The sequence below is a fragment of the Kogia breviceps genome, chromosome 1 (genome assembly GCF_026419965.1).
Source record: "Kogia breviceps isolate mKogBre1 chromosome 1, mKogBre1 haplotype 1, whole genome shotgun sequence".
Classification (NCBI taxonomy): Eukaryota; Metazoa; Chordata; class Mammalia; order Artiodactyla; family Physeteridae; genus Kogia; species Kogia breviceps.
In genome coordinates this window covers 44,126,530-44,144,139 of record NC_081310.1, presented here as the reverse complement: position 1 = coordinate 44,144,139, position 17,610 = coordinate 44,126,530, and the positions used below count along the sequence as shown (strand labels likewise).

Sequence of the window (17,610 nt, the reverse complement as noted above, 5' to 3'; positions counted from 1 at the left end):
TTTCAGACATTTAGAAGTGTCAGTAGTTTTTCAGTCTTGTTGTGAATAAAGAATTACTACTATGCTCTTAGTGCACATTATGTCTCAGTACTGCTTAGCTTCTTGTTGTTACCAGCTTATTTATTGGTAGTGGGAAAGCAGATAGAAGCACATCACTCAATTTTTAAAGCCTCTACTAATGGCTTGTAACAAGGAAAAGAGGAAAATGATTACTGACTTTGATAAGCAATAAGATTGCCATTACGATTTGCTCACTTGTCTTGAATGAGTTAGAAACTTGGAGAAAATTACCAAATTAAGTTTAAAATGAATGTATTTACTTGACAATATATTTATTATTTGGTAGTTACTGGATTAGTATATACTGCTTAACTGATGTCTATTTGAATGCTTAACATGAATAAATTTCTATATTAGTCTTGGAATATAAAATAACATTGTCAACATACTGTAAGCTAGTCTTAGTTACAGAGATTAAGCACATGGAATAAGATACTATGTATGAAATCCATTTATGAGACTTTGGACTGCTGCTCAGACATGTAAAGAGCTTGGAATTCATCACTCAGGTCCTCACAGCTTGAAAAAAGCTTAACAAACTGAAAATCAATAACTCGTCTTAGCTCTATCAGAGAACTGATGTCACAGAGCAAATTGACAGTGATGCCCTGAAAACTGGAAAAAGACGCAAATACAGAGAATCACTGTTTACCAAGAGCAGAATTCCCTGGAGCCAGGAAAGGGTAGGAAAGCTTACTGTAGTTGACAAACTGCTGGAGGCAGTGTGTGGACTAGCTTGAGAGTTAAGAACTCCTGGGGCTCAGTTTTAGGTCTCCCTCCCCACTTTTGTGAGTTTTACCTCCAGGAGCCCCACCAACTTCTCACAGTGAGGTTCAGAGAAAAATCTCTCCTGTTTCCAGCAGAGGGAGGGGAAAGTAACCATTTTGAAATATACTAGGGGGAAGTAATCATCCTAAAATATGCCCAGCACATTCTATTCCCCACCTGACCTCAGGGGAGACTGCTTTACCAGAGCCTAACCTACTTGTGGAAAGAGAAATACCCAACTCCGGGCCCTCTAGCCTTCCTGTCTTACTTTCTAAGTGGAGTCTGGGGTACTGAGAAGCACCTAAGGTCACAGCACAAGGGCACAGGCTCACTAAAGTACCTGATTGTAAGGCAGTGGAATGCTTCTCCTCTTCCCACACCTTACCACCACATCAACAGGGCTCCTGTATAATAGTAAAGGATCGCAGCTGAAAGAATTGCAATTATCTAAGGAGGAGTTTCTAGAAAAACCCAGAGACAAAAACAAGGACACTAGAGGAGAGTGAAGGCACCTCTAACCACAACAAATAGTAAACAGCATAACTCCTATACAAGTAAATGCAAACCCTTACACTAAAGGCCTATTTGCCTCAGTTTCTGTTACCCTCTAAACCATGTCTGGCTTTCAGCAAATTTTAAGGCATGCTAAAAGTAACAAAAAAAGCATAGGCTGAAGAGGCAAAGCAAGCAGCACAGCCAGACTCAGATATGGCAAAGATTTTGGAATTAACGGACTGAGAATTAAAATAACCATGATTAATAATGCTAATAGCTCTAATGGAAAAAATTGACAACATACAAGAATAGATGGATAGTAGAAGCAGGGATATTGAAATTCTAAGAATCAAAAGGAAAAGCTAGAAATCGAAAACGTCGTTCCAGAAATGACGAGTGACTTTGGTTGGCTCACCAGTAGACAGGTGACCAGTAGACAGCTAAGGAAAGAATCAGTGAACCTGAAGACATGTTAATAGTATCATCCCAAGCTGAAGTGCAAAGAGAAAATAGAATGAGGAAAATGGAACTCAATATTCAGGAACTGTGGGGCAATGACAAAAGGTATAGCATGTACATAATGGGACTGCCAGAAGGAGGAGAAAGAGAAAGGAGCAGAAGAAAAATTTAAAGTAATAATGGTTGAGAATTTTCCAAAATTAATGACAGATCCCTTCCTTTGTAATGATTTTGATATTTAGTTGCTACTGCAAGGGAAGGAAAAAGTAAAAATGAAGCATAATGACAGGTGCTCAAAATTGATGTATAATAGCTGATAGGTTGACATACATAATATTATACCTCCGTAAGTGAAACTTTGGTTAGTTTTTTCTGCCACTGACTGTAGCCTGCTATCCTACCACCATTTAACAGAGAGTGATCTAAATGTTCTTACAGGGATGATACTCTGATTTCAGCCAACTGATTGCAAAATACACTTCTATTTTGTAGTACAGATGAAGTGGAAATTTAACAGAAATAAGATTTTCAGGGCCAAAAGCCACCTTTTGTTCTGCATATAGCAACAGCAAATTCAAAATTAAAGCAGAAAACGCTTAAATCTGTACTATAATAACAGTATCAATTGTACTATCACAGACAGACATTCACTTAACAAACTAGACTAGGTTATTTAGTTAATGGAGTTCTGAATGTTTTCCTGTGGTTTATGTTAGGAAAATAATTTGTCTTTTTCTTAATAAAAATTAGTTTTAAAAATTATAGATGGGTGTATCCTTCTCCCCTAACTTCTTTTACCCCATTTGAAAATCATTGAACTTGTTATTAATAATATCTTTTTTTTCTGTTGGAAATGATAGGATGTCAGGGTGAGGAAACAGACAGGAAAACTTACTCAAGAACCTAAAAATCTAAAGTTGAGGTTAGATTTCAAGTTGCCCGACCCTTTTCCTAGTGCTCTTCCAAGTAAGCAGTGTGTTCTGCCCAACTTTTCTACAGCATTTGTTAACTCACTTTTCTTAGCTTCCTCAGTTTTAAGGCCAGTCTAGTTTCCATGACACTTAACTGTAAGACAGTTTTTAAATGGCTGCATTTTTTTTTTCAATTTAACAGAAAAGTAGCAGTTCTGAGTCATTAAGTGACAAAGGTTCTGAATTGAAGAAAAGCTTTGATGCTGTGGTATTTGATGTCCTTAAGGTTACACCAGAAGAATATGCGGTAAGCCTCCCACCTCTTTTTCTCCAGTTTTTGTACATAATTTACATATTGGTGCTATTCAGTTAGAATTTGTAGACCCAACAGAGGAGATTAAAAACTGGATGTGGGAATTGATGGGGAGAGAGAGTAGCACAGCAATGGAGCAGGCAGAGGAATGAACAGGAGAAGGTAAGAAAATCCATTGATATTTTTAGAGCAGCTTCGTAAGTTACGCTATCAACTTGGTAAGTAATAATAAGTATTTACCTTCATGGTAATTCTTTATCCCTACCAATACCACCTCCCCAAGCTAACTATACTTTATTGACATATGTAAGAAGTATTTTTACTTTTTCATAAATTAAAATATTAAAGTTGAAGGCATTATTGCAGTATCATAAAGGATACCTACAAAAACTTTTAATTCTTAACTGATATAAGTGTTCATTTATTTGTGCTATCTTTTTCTTTAACTTGTTAGCAGAATATATTGATTTCCTGATATTGCATCACTCTTGCATTCCAGGAGTAAACTGCATTTGGCCATAGCATATTATTCCTTGGTATATTGCTAGATTTTGTTTTACATCTGTAGCCACAGTTGAGATAGGTCCATGTGAAGTCCTTCAATATGAGTTGCCACTAGTGTAGAGTCAGTTACTTCTTATAAATTGGGAAGAATACCTTTTCATTAATGTCATATTTTATATTACTGTTTGAGTAGATATTATTTAATAGTCACAACAACAACACTGCTCTATGAACCAGTAGATCCAAGTTTTTTTTTTAATTTGGATTTAATGTATGACCATGTTCAAATTTTTTAAATTATTTTTGTTTATTTTGTAGCTTTACCTCATTTATCTCACAAGAAAATATGCATAGGCATGAGATAATTAGAAATAATTATATTTAACTATATAAGGGCTAAACTTTCATTTTCTTAAGCCCTTATAAACTGGGATTTCTTTCTGGTAAAGATTTGAGTACTCCACATGTTTTAGTACAGAATATAATTTTAATTGCAAATATATGTCATACTGTGGAATTCCCAGAAATTGTAATTTTTTTAACTTTTTATTTCAGGGTCAGATAACACTAATGGATGTTCCAGTATTTAAAGCCATTCAACCAGATGTGAGTAGTTTTAAGAACTTTCCTTTAAAATATGCAAGATGGTGAATTATAGTATCCCCAATTAAGAGGTTTTAGAAATGATAAGTTACACTTTATATTAATTTTTAAATGTTTAAAGCTTTTGACGTAACTTATCTGTATATTACTCAGACCTCAAAAACTCATGTGGCATTCATAGCTATACACCGTTGAGTCATAGTGCTGTTTGAATCATTTTGGTTGATTTGGCTTCATCACTTTACTGAAGTATTTATTTCACTGATGAGAAAACAGAATGACATTTGTCCCCGATACACAGCTAAGTGTTGGAACTGGCTTTCAGACTCTAAAAACTGATGCTTTTTCCACTCTTATCAGGTAAGAATATTAATATGATTTTGTATCCCAAAACTAAGTCATTGATAATACTGACATATTCAGTACCATAAATTTTTTTAGTTCTTCTGGGAACAAAATATAGTGTATTTGTTGCAGTATTTTCAAGTCAACTATAACATAGATGTTACAGAAAACATCTGTATCTTCAGTGGTATAGACAGTATTAGTCCAGTGTTTTTCCAGTAAGTTACTTAATGTCTGAGTATCTCAAGTCTGTCACTTAACAAAATGAAAGGATGGGCCTGAATGATCTCTGAGTCTTTGTCATTTCCACAACTTTGTGTTTTTCTAACTTTCCTCCCTTACCATGGAGGGCACCCTCAATAGAACCATTAGTTTAGCAACAGAGGAAGAGAAACAATCTAGTCTATAAGGCACAAACAGAAAATGGCTTTTGTATTTAAATGATAGTAACTGAAATATTCATTTTCTCACATCCCCAAACAAAACAAAGCAAACTAAATTCTTTATAAAAATTACATTTTTTTGCCCTGAAGTTCAGCCATCTTCTCCTTAGACATATTTTTTTCCTTTTGAATAAACTGCAATTACTATATTTCTGTTTCATACATTAGTACCATCCAGTAGAAATATAATGTGGACCATTTCTATAACTTTACATTTTCTAGTAGCCACATTACAAATTAAAAAGAAACAAGTAAAATTAATTTTTTTTTTTTTTTTTTTTTTTTTGTGGTATGCGGGCCTCTCACTGTTGTGGCCTCTCCCGTTGCGGAGCACAGGCTCCGGACGCGCAGGCCTAGCGGCCATGGCTCACGGGCTTAGTTGCTCCGCGGCATGTGGGATCTTCCCGGACCAGGGCACGAACCCGTGTCTCCTGCATCGGCAGGCGGATTCTCAACCACTGCGCCACCAGGGAAGCCCCAAGTAAAATTAATTTTAATAATTGTATTTAACCTACTGCATCCAAAATAATTATCATTTCAACTTGTAATCAGTATAAAAATTATTGAGATGTTTTACTCTCTTTTTTCTGTACTAAGACTTTGAAATTCAGTGTATATTGTATAATTACAGCACATCTTTATGTGGAGTTGCCACATTGCAAGTGCTGTGCTTGATAGTCATTTGTGGAGAGGGGTTTTACATTGATGATCTAGACAGTGACTATTACTTAAGGACATAAACTTCACGTCAATGGGAAATTTTTATTTCCCTGGGACATCTAACAGTGCTTTGTAAACTTCATAGAAGTGAACCTTAAAAATTCCCTTGACCCCACTTCCTGATCTAATTTAACACCAACCGCATTGATTTTTTTTTTTAACCTCAGTATCTTATTTATCCATTCCCTCTCTACTCTCAATACCCCAATCCAAGACACTATTGTAACTCAGCTGAATTACTGCAGTGCCCTCTTACCTCATCTGTCCACATCCACCCTGACCCTTCTAAACTTTCTCTACCCAATAGCCAAGGTAATCTTTCAACATGTAGATCTGCTCATTGGATTCCTCTGCTTATAATGCTTCAGTGGCTTCCTGTCACTCTGAGGGTAAAGACAAACTATCCTAATATCGTCTACAAATCTCTTCAAAGTTTTACCCACTTCAACCTTATCTTACACCTTTTCCACCTTTTTCTGGTCTAGCTACAATGGCCTTTTAGCCCCTCTCACCACTGAGCCTGTGTACATCCTAGATAACTGCTACTCATCCTTCAGTTCTCAGATCAAGTTTGACTTTCTCAGCTGAGCTTTTCTTCTCTTCCTACAGGCTCTCCCAGCACTACCTAGTTCTTCACTGGACTTGTCAGTTGCAGTTTTACATTTATGTGTTGTGGTTCAACAAGTATTTACTAAGTGTCTGTTCTGTGCCAGGCACTGGCTTACTGAAGTGTAAGTACTTGTAAGTAAGTACTTACTGTAAGTAAGTGTAAGTACTTACTGCCCTCATTCATCTTACATTTGAGTGAGGTGAACTAGCACTGTGTCATGAAAAACATCGAACAGCCAGAAGAGGATAGGGCAGCGTAAGGGCAGTGAGAGTTGTGATTTTAGATAGGATGGTCAGAAAGGCTTCACTGAAAAGGTGCCTTCTGAAAAAGACCTGAGCGAGGTGAGAGAGCAAGCCGTACTGGTGTTTAGGGGAAGAGTGTTCCAGGCAGAGAAAACAGTACTGATATTTACTACCATAAGTTTCATTCTTAGTTCTTTTGGGAACAAAATATAGTGTGTTTGTCGTAGTATATACAAGTCTGCAATGGCCCTGGATACTTTTCATTATACCTTTATTTTATGACTTTATGATATGACTGTGTGTTGTATTTTAGAGACAAGAAAAACATCAAGGAAGGCATTTTTTTTAAAGGAGACCAACATTTATTATGCATCTACCCATTGTAAGCCATTTATTATGCTCACATAAGGGAAAAGATTACTGGTGTGAGGCGTGAAGCCCAGGGCAAAGGCCAGTGAGCTGCAGTGAGTGAGCGCGAGGATCCTAGTGGAAAGTGAGAGAAGCAGAGAGGGCTGGATGGCATGGTGCCTTGAAAGCCATTCCTCTGAAAAAGATAGGAAGCTAGGGGAGGGTTTTGAGCAAACAAGTGACATTTTCTGACTTGGGTTTTAAGTAATTCTTCCTGACTACTGACCAGGGTATGTGGGGAAGCAAGCCTGGGGGTGGGGAGGGGCTGGTACCAAGGACTGAATCGAGGAGATCAGGTGAGAGATGAAGGTGGCTTGCATCAGGGTGTGTGGGGGAGAGGTGGTGAGAAGTTGTCAGGCACTGTATGTGCAAGAGGAGTCAAGGATGATGACAAGGTTTTTGGCCTAACACCGGACACATGTAGTTGATAGTCCCTGAGATGGAAAATTATTAGTATTGTGTTCATAGCTCCTGGGGCTGCCATTTATATAGAATAGGCTGTGTAGTGTAGCCTGTGGAGAAGGGCCAGAGGAGCAGGTTTTGAAGGAAGAGCCTGAGTTCAACTTTGGACATGTTTAGTTTTACCTGCCTGTTGGACAGCCACAGAGAATGTTAAGTTATGTAATATATACTAGCATATATTTTCAGTTCAGACTGGAAGTGTAAGTTTGGGAGTTGCCAGTGTAGGGATATTTAAAGCATAGGTGAGATTACCAAGAAAGTGAATATAGATGGAGAAAAGAAGGGACCTATTTAGTGTTGAGGAGGAGCTAACCAAAGAAACTGAGAAGCAGCAGCTGGTGATTTAGGAGGAAACCTAGGTTAGTGTGAAATTTGATGAACCAAGTGAAAGACATTTTTAAGAAGGAAGGTGTGATCAGGTATAAAGTGGTGTTAATCGTGTGCTTATTTGTTTATTGCTTGTCACTTCTGCTAGGTTTTAAGCTACATGAGGACACTTGGGATGGATAATTTTGCTTTTACTATTTTATCTGTCTGGCATGTAGTGGGAACTCAGTACTTAGAATGAGAAAATGAACAGTGTTTAGTAAATGTTTGTTCAATGAGAGAATGTCTTAAAAAATTGAAATAGGAACCCTTGGAAGAAACAATGTAGCACCAAAATATTCTGATGTATCCATCTCATATAATCATCAAGATTACATTAAATCTGGCAGCGTAAACAGGACTTTGTCATCTGGCAGAAAAATGTTTTCTAATTTATCCTGAGATATTTAAGACATACAACAAGGCATATGTAATGAGACGAACCTCTCATCTCAACCTTCAGCCTAAGCAGTACTGTTGAAGCCACTCTGCGTCCTCCCATATTCACCTCTCTTCCCTCCTCCCATGAAGGAACCACTATCCAATATTGATCTATATCATTCCTGTGCATTTAGATACAGATTTTCTGTAAGTATTCCTTAGCAATATGTGCTTTTGCAGGTTTCAGATTTTTTATGTAAGTGGTATCCTGTTTTCTTTCTTCTTTAGCTTCTTATGTCTAACATCATTGACTAGCATCCATGTTTATACTCTAGTGCATTAATTACTGAGTTGTAGTGCATTAACATCCTTAAATTTATTAAATACTGCCAAATTGTTTTCCATATTGTTTGTACAGATATTGTTTCTTTATTATGTGAAACTCTTGCTATTGATAACTTTACAAAAGATTTTTTAAACCATGATGGTGGCCAATCTAATGTATTAGTCTCATTTATTAGCATAAAATGGTATCTACCTAATTATGTAATTAGAATGTTAACTTTACTAAAGAACGAATTATTTTTGTTAAATCCAAATTTAACCTCAGATATGGAAAGATAGTGGTCATCACTGAACCCAATAAATTTATCTTCATGTTTCTGCCCATTATACCAATGTTCGTCTCTACTTTATATATAATTTTATGTGAAACTCAAAAAACTATATGTATATATAATGAAACATTTAAAAGATCTTTAGTTAAGTTGCACTAAAACTGTTTCAATCAGAACTCTTTATTATGTGTGAATATCCACATGTAACTTTATTTCAGGTGATGATTTATTCACATTTTCTGAAATAAAATGTGTTCTAAATTTGAGCTTTGAAGATTATAGATTCTGAACCCAACTTTGTGGTTTAGTTGTTTTTCTTGCAAATTGGTGATTGAACCACACAGGTCTCACTCAGTTTTCTACAATAGAGGCAATTTCTGAGTTATTTGAAACTTATTAAAATATATAACTCCTATTAATTCTGTTCCCTAAGTAGGTCCCTGTCATTCTTACCAGTTTGTGGCATTCTGTATTCCCAAGTCTTTCATATCAAGCAGAATTTATTTAAACTTTTGTCCCTAAACGTATTCTTAACTTGTAGAAAGAAAGGGGCAGCTATAAGAAGCACAGTTGTTTTCTCAGAATAAAGCTGCTTAGCTGCCTGTCTGTTACACTGTCTACCTCAGAATTGCTCAGGGAAAAATGAAAAATTCCAAGCCTTTTATTTCCCTCTAGAAACTATTGGCCTTATCTTTGAGATGTCAAAAATTATTTTTTATTATATAGGGACTGGCCAACGAAATCACATCTTTAAGTAAGCAGATCTGAAGCAAACATAATGCTAAGTCTGGTTTTTCTCCAACCTTGTATCACACTTGAAATTACCTCAGAGTGAAGGAAGACAAAAGAACAGGTTTCGACACTTTGTTTCTTAGTTTTTTGTTTTATGGTAGAGAAGAATAGAAAAACATGTTCACCAATGAAAATAATTTAATGGTAAAGGAAAAGTCCAGTAATTTTAAAAAACTACTTAGTAGGAATATAATTACATGTTTGCTCTGGTTTTAGTTTTTAAGGTCCCCCGTCTGAGTGATTTGTACCATTTATCCATTTTTTAATACCAGTCAGAAACCTTCGAGTCATTCTTTTCTCTTCTCCCTGCATCCCCTTTCCTCTGTTCTCCAGTATCTCCAGTCGATTTTACTTCCTAAATAACTTTTCTCCCCTTCCTCTTCTCTATCAACTCTGAAGGATATTTATTAAGAGAGCACAGTGTTCTTTCAGGGCTGCAGCTCATTGGCTCTAGAAGTATGAACATTCCTTAGTGCCTGTACATGGTTGCTGGGCCTGAGACAGGTCTCAGCTCAATCTGTTATCTGTATATACTGGTGGATCCCCCTTCATCTGAGCACTTTGCCCTGATATTCCCATAGCTAGTGCTACAGAAATCCTAAGAATCTTCACTTGCCCACTGGCCCAAGCAGCATGGCCAAATTTGGAAGCTTCTATGGATAGTGATCCCTCTCACACAAAACCAGTCTTTTCATTCTTCTCCCCTCCTCCTAATAAGTAGACATGTCTTAATGATAGGGATGGGAAGGAAACACAATAATATGGTTGCTGGCACTGAAGTTATATTGATTACAAGGAAGGAGATAAGTTAGTAGGTCCATCATCTGCACTTACCCTCTGTTAATATGTCCTTACAACTTTCACTTCCACAGAGTTGCTCGCTGTCTTTTTGTTCTTGTTCTTTAATTTAAACCAGTTTTGAGGGTAAATTTCCATGTACTTTGCTGCCTCTTTTTCTTTTTTAATCAGTGTCCAACATTCACAGCTCTCTGAATGAGTGCTCAGAAAATTCTTAATTACTTAATTTCACTTCCTTTAAAATTTATTTTAAAGCCCTTTGAATCCCAAAAGATAATTGTTAGTGGCAAAACATAAAAGCAATGAGCCAGAAGACATATCTTTTTGTTTCAGCTTTGCCATCTATAGATTGTGCCAGTAATACAACCTATTTCATATCTTCAGCCGTTCTTTTTTTTTTTTTTTTTTTTTTTTTTTTGTGGTACGCGGGCCTCTCACTGTTGTGGCGTCTCCCATTGCAGAGCACAGGCTCAGTGGCCATGGCTCACGGGCCAGGGCACGAACCCTTGTCCCCTGCATCGGCAGGCAGACTCTCAACCACTGCACCACCAGGGAAGCCCTCTTCAGCCTTTCTTAAAAAAAAAAAAAATTAAATGTGTGAAATAAGGGATTATGGACTACTTGACCTTTAAAATACCTTCTGGGGACTTCCTGGTGGCACAGTGGTTAAGAATCCATCTGCTAGGGCTTCCCTGGTGGCACAGTGGTTGAGAGTCCGCCTGCCGATGCAGGGGACACGGGTTCGTGCCCCGGTCCGGGAAGATCCCACATGCCGCAGAGCGGCTGGGCCCGTGAGCCATGGCCGCTGGGCCTGTGTGTCCGGAGCCTGTGCTCCACAGCGGGAGAGGCCACAACAGTGAGAGGCCCACATACTGCAAAAAAAAAAAAAAGAATCCACCTGCCAGTGGAGGGGACACGGGTTCAAGCCCTGGCCTGGGAAGATCCCACATGCCACAGAGCTAAGCCCATGCGCTTCAGCTACTGAGCCTGCACTCTAGAGCCCGCATGCTGTGACTACTGAGGCCGCAGGCCACAGCTACTGAAGCCCACGCGCCTGGAGCTGGTTCTCCACAGCAAGAGAAGCCACCGCAATGAGAAGCCTCCACTGCAACAAAGAGTAGCCCCTGCTCACCGCAACTAGAGAAAGCCTGCACACAGCAACAAAGACCCAACGCAGCCTAAAATAAATAAATAAATAAATAAATAAAATAAAATACCTTCTAAGTCTTTTGAGAAATTCCTGGAAGTAGAATAATTTTGGGGGGTGACTTCAGAGTAAGAGCTTCTGTTAAGTATAGCTGTCAATCAGTAATAAATAGGACTTTGACCAAAACTGCAGAAGTCTTACGGAGGTGATAATTGTTGGGGGTAGTCATAAGTCAAGTTCTTAGAGATTGGGGGTCTCACTAGAATGGAAATTCCACAAGGGCAAAAACGTGTCTGCTCTTTTCACTGATGTATCTATAGTGCTTGAATAATACTTGTTCAATATTTGAGTTTGATGAGTGACAATTCCAAGGCTTTATCCTGTATAGCCTACAGGCATATTGTCTTCCATTGTTTATCATGTTTGGAGTTATTTTTGCAAAAGTCTGTTACCCAGTCCAAGAATGTAACTTTTATAAAGTAACACTCATTCTCTGGAAGCAGAATTTTTTTCCCCTCTGCCCACAATTCAGAACCATTTTCTTCCCTAGTGTATGGATTCTTCAGTGTTCAGTAAGGGCAAAAGTTTACCATAAGGTAAACACTCATTAATTTCAAGTATGAATTTTCTGGCATTTAGTTGAAGCTCAGCTCTTGTTAAAGTTTTCCCACATTTCTTATATGCATAGATTGCCCCAGTATGATTTCTCTTCTGATTGTGAAGATTTTTTTTCTTTTAGAAAGCTTTTACACATTTACAGGGCTTCCCTCCATTGTGAGTTCTTTCATGTTGAGGAAGCTATGACTGTATTCTGAAGATTTTTCCATGTGTATTACATTCATAGGATTTGGGGGTTTTTTTCCTCTTATGAATTCTCTGATGCTCTATAAAGCTTGTATTTCTTCTGGAGCCATTGCCACATTCATTACACCGATGGGGTTTCTCTTCAGAATGAGTATTATGTTATCCAGCACAGGATGAGTTATGACACAAAGCTCTCTTGCAATCAGGCTTTCTCGCCAGTAGCAATTCTCTGGTGATTTTGATCAGTCTTAAGTAAGGGGCGTGAACTGTGCTTGAAATCTGTACTGTAGTCATTACATTGAATAACCTTTACCTCTCTCATGAGGTTCCCAAGTGTTTATAAAGTGACAGGCTCTGACTGAAAGTCCTGTGATGCGTATTACATTCAAAGAAGAAAGTTCCACGCTTTATTATTTGTTCTGGTAGGTCAATATAATAAGTCATTTAGATTATATCAATAAACACATTAAATACAAAGGATAGATAAGGCCCTCCTGTATAACTGGGATACACTAGAGATTGAGGAAGAATTCTGGTTAAATGAGAGAAAGTACATAATAGGTCATTCTGAATCTTATTAAAACATTTCTGAAAAACTTACAATTGAGATATTTCTGACAATATGTATAAAGAGCTTTCTCTATGCGAGATTTCTTCTGTATGCAAACAGCCTATAATCTTGGCAACATCCAAAATTCCAACATCAGGAATATCATAATTCTATCCTTGTTTTAATGAAAATTATCATTTTCATTAGAATTAAAATGTAAAAATCCATGAATATAGTGGGAGGTTTGAAGAAAGCAAAGAAGACATGTGACTCTTCTTGTAGACTAGAAAAAGCTAGCTGTTTTGTTAGAAGTAAGGTGCAGCTGTTTTGTAGGTTCATATCATTGCTGTTCCTCACTGTGAACTTCCTTTATATACAGTAAGGGCAGGCTTAGATTAGAACTAGGGAAGATAACTGTTGACTAGGAGAGTAGGTATATCACAGTATCAGTGGTAGAAGATAGCTTCTGCCTTTCTCTCTGATCTCCCTATAGAGGTGGCTTTGAGGTATTGGAAGGAGGGAGGTTGGGGAGGAAAGAATGTGAGTACATTAACATTACAGAAAAGTGAGGTGGTGTTTTTGATTTAACACATTCCATTAGAACTATATAGTTTCAGGGCTTATGCTACCCATTAAGAATATAGGAATCGCAGTGAGCCCCTCATCTTGGTGAGCGCTCATCTGTGGCCGAAACTTCTTTCCAAAGAGCCATACAGGCTGAATGCTAATGGCTGTACTATGCCCCTGTAAAGCTTCCAGCTTTTGAGCCTAGGAATGCCTCAGCAGTAGTCATCTTCTCAGTCTGAGGGCCCCCACACCCCACAGTCTTTTACAAATTCCATTGCTTTTTCTTTCCTTGCCTCAGTCTCTGTCTACATGCTGGTCTATATTGGCCTTTTCTCTTCTTCTATCTATAGGTATCCCTACAACATCACCCTTAGAGCAGTGCTTTTAAAAGTGTTGGAACCTACAAGATGAAATTTAGATCAAGAATTTGACTTTACAGAACAGACCTACAAGACGTAAGAGAAGCTGTGGCTCCTGTGAAATTCAGTAGTTCTTTCATAGGGTAGGTGGTCATCAGTTGTGGTGTTTGCCTTCCCACGTGCTTCCAAAATAATCTGTTTAATGGCTCAAAGTGAGTCCATGAATATACTTTCAAATACACTTTTAATGACTGTTAAGAAATCGCCTTTGTATATGTGAGTTACTGTTAGAAGATTTCTCTTCACTGCCTGATTTTAAAATTGCAGGTTGAATCCATTTAAACAAATTTTAAGAGGCATCAAGGCGGTTCTGTTTCATTTAGCCTTTGCTAAAACAGAGGCTTATTTATGCAGTTGACTCAACTTGAATCAGTCTTACTCATAAGTTAGACCCCCCAAAAAAACGTCTTTTGAGTCTCTAAGTTTACTTTAACTTTTTGGTATTCGTGGGAAATGGTTTAGTATAGAATAACTTGACCTGGCTGATAAGCTGTCAGTACAAGATGATGCGGGTAGGAGAATTTATTTCTTAGCTTGTATAGTGTCACTTGGAGAAAGAGTCTAGGTTCTGAGACAAAAAGAGACAGAGACAAAGGGAAAAGCATCTTTTTTTTCTCACAGAGATATTTAGTGGCTATTGAGAGGTTGAGGTGGGGCAGGGCAAAATTCCTTTAAGGCCAGTTAACCATAAATGCATGTCAAGGTTTAACAAGAAGGTACTGGATGAGTTCCTGGAGTCCCAGTGCAATGCCTACTTCATAATCCATTAAATTGGTTTTTGTTTTTGTTGTTTTTTAAACTTTTTATTTTGAGGTAGTTACAGTTTCACAGGAAGTTGCAAAAAATAGTACAAGGATAATTTTAGATTCACAGTATCAAACCCAGGAAATGGATGTTTGTACAAAACATGTCTGTATAGTTCTGTGACGTTTTACCGTTTTTTGTTTTTTAAAAAAAATTTATTTTTGGCTGCATCGGGTTTTCATTGCTGCGCACGGGCTTTCTCTAGTAGTGGTGAGCAGGGGCTACTCTTCGTTGCGGCGCACGGGCTTCTCATTGTAGTGGCTTCTCTTGTTGTGAGCACAGGCTCTAGGCGTGCGGGCTTCAGTAGTTGTGGCACGTGTGCTCAGTAGTTGTGGCTCACAGGCTCTAGAGCGCAGGCTCAGTAGTTGTGGCGCACGGGCTCAGTTGCTCTGCGGCATGTGGGATCTTCCTGGACCAGGGCTCGAACCCATGTTCCCTGCATTGGCAGGCGGATTCTTAACCACTGCACCACCAGGGAAGAAGACACGTTTTATCACTTGTGTAGATTTTGTCTTATTGCCACCCCTATCCAGATGCAGAACTATTCTATCACCACAAAAGATTTCTTATTTGTGCTACCCCTTTATAGTCACATCCATCCTACTCTCCCCCTCATACCACACCATCCTTAACTCCTGGCAGCCACTATGCTGTTCTCTATCTTTATAGCCCTAGTTTGTTGTTGTCTTAGATGAGCTAGTAATGTAACATTGTTTCAAAGGGGAAATGTTTTCTGAAGCAGAAACTACTATCTTAAGTTAAGAACCTGCTTGTTTCTTCTTATTTTTTAATTATACATTTCTTTAGAATCGAGGGCTCCAATGGAATTTTAATCTATTTGCTCCCAAGCAATGTGACTGGAGGTTCATTTAACTCCTGCCTTCTTTCAGTCTGCTTCAGAGTTTTATTAAAGGGGAAGAGCATTTTTTCATTAAGCTAATGGTGTTGAAATGTCCCCAAAATTGAATGGATTTTTCAAAACCTCTTAGCATTTCTTAGTTGAGGAGTCAGAAAAGCGTTTTAAAAATTTTTTAATGTAAAAAATAAGGCCACGGGCTTTCCTGGTGGCGCAGTGGTTGAGAGTCCGCCTGCCGATGCAGGGGACACGGGTTCGTGCCCCGGTTCGGGAAGATCCCACACGCCGCGGAGCGGCTGGGCCCGTGAGCCATGGCCGCTGAGCCTGCGCGTCCGGAGCCTGTGCTCCGCAACGGAAGAGGCCACAACAGTGAGAGGCCCGCGTACCGGGAAAAAAAAAAAAAAAAAAGATAGGATCAAATGAGTTGATATGTCTAAAGCACTTAGAATAGTGCCTGGCACATAATGATCTCTATGTTAGTGTTAACTGTTATTTTTATTGCTGCTGTTAAGACATATGTTCTCAGGAAGAAAGGACTTTTTAAGCACAAAATCAGAAGATGAGATCACACAGAAAAGGACAGGTGTATTGGCTACTTTAAACAAACAAAAGCCAGCCCCCATATGCTCATAAAGAAGATTGGGAAGATGTTTACATAGGTTTATTTGGGTGGTGGGTTTATAGGTGATTTACGGCCCCCTAACCCCCATTTTCTATTTAACAAATACATTTAACGACCATAATTCCTCTTACAGTTGGGGAAATTAAAGTATAATATATAGAAAGGGAATTAAATATACCTAGTTTTGATACGACTCTTGTGAAACTGACAGTAGTGCTAGTATAAATGATTCAGTATTTCAGAAGGGCAGTTTGACAAGTATCAAGGCCTTAAAAAGGTTCCTGCTCTTTGACCTAGTGATTTCACTTCTAGGACTATATATTTAGGAAATGATCAGAAATGGGAAATGATCAGAAATGTCAGAAAAGGTGCAAGAATGTTCATTGTAGTGTAACCTTACTTATAATAGGAAAATGGCTTATCAAATGGTTTGATAAGTTTAATAGCAATTTGATAGAGACACTTTGATTATAGAATTAATATAAATTTGGAAATTATATTAACTGGTTAAAAAACAAATTCACAGTTGTTGGATTTAATTCTAGGAATTTGGTCCTAAACTATGACATCTTTATATGGTTGTATAAATAGGCTGTGATTTTTAGAAAGAACAAACATGTCTTCCAGAAGTTTGATGTTTTTAATATAGTTATTATATGTCATTTTTATGTTAATATTTACCACTAAATATTTTCTGTCTCTACAAGGAGATAATGTGCAGTGAGCATGTATCTAGGCTGAGTATCAAGTACCAAAAATTTCTTTTACTGTAGAATTGCATCTGTCATTTTTTTTTTTCCGTCAGTAATTTCGAATTTGAAAGTTGCAATTTAATTTTAGGTTTTAAAAAAGTAATTCATATCTTCAGAGCATTTACTGTTTATCTATTGTGTTAAAGTGATAATTTTCATCTCTTTCTTCAGTATTCCCTGTCTCAATTGCTCAAGCCAGAAACTTGGGAATTTTAGTACTTCTGGATACCTCATTCTTAGCTTACACTTTGTGGATCCAGTTTTTGACCAAGACCTGCCTACCTCCAAAATATCTTGAATATTTTACCAGTTTTTTTCAGTATCCACTGACACTACCCTACTTAAGGAACATTACCTTTTTCTTGAAGTATTATAATATCACAACTATTTCCTCAGTCTTCCCTTGAATCAATTCATTCTTTTTTGTTTCTATTTTATTTTAAAATTTTATTGAAGATATGCATATATCATGTTTAAGAAGCCAAATATTTCCATAAGAGAATAAAATATAGCAATATCCTGTTGCTCCCACCCTTCCAGCCTCCACCCTTGAGCCCCACACCCATCCAAGTCTCTTGGCGTTTCTTATTTGGAGGAATTTATATGTTTTTAAGATAATATGTCTAAATGCCTATTGCTTATGATGTTTTAATTTTGGATATGATTTATTCTCTACTATAGAAGATGATTTCAGTCTCTTATTTTCTCTTCCTCTCACATTTACACAATTTACTTCCTCCTCTTTCTGTGTAGTTATGTCACAATTGTGACATGAATAAGTAATCCTGGCTC

General features: G+C 37.7%; 1 protein-coding gene across 2 annotated transcripts in view; it reads left to right on the top strand.

Annotated features, from left to right (window-relative positions):
* The window catches only part of RALGPS2 (Ral GEF with PH domain and SH3 binding motif 2), a 170,445-nt gene that overhangs the window by 43,568 nt on the left and 109,267 nt on the right, over positions 1-17,610 (top strand). For both annotated transcript variants that reach the window (XM_059056341.2, XM_059056327.2), the window contains exons 3-4: positions 2,896-3,000; positions 4,066-4,116. In XM_059056341.2, the coding sequence (XP_058912324.1) occupies positions 2,896-3,000; positions 4,066-4,116 (156 nt within the window). The remainder of the gene's footprint in view (positions 1-2,895; positions 3,001-4,065; positions 4,117-17,610) is intronic.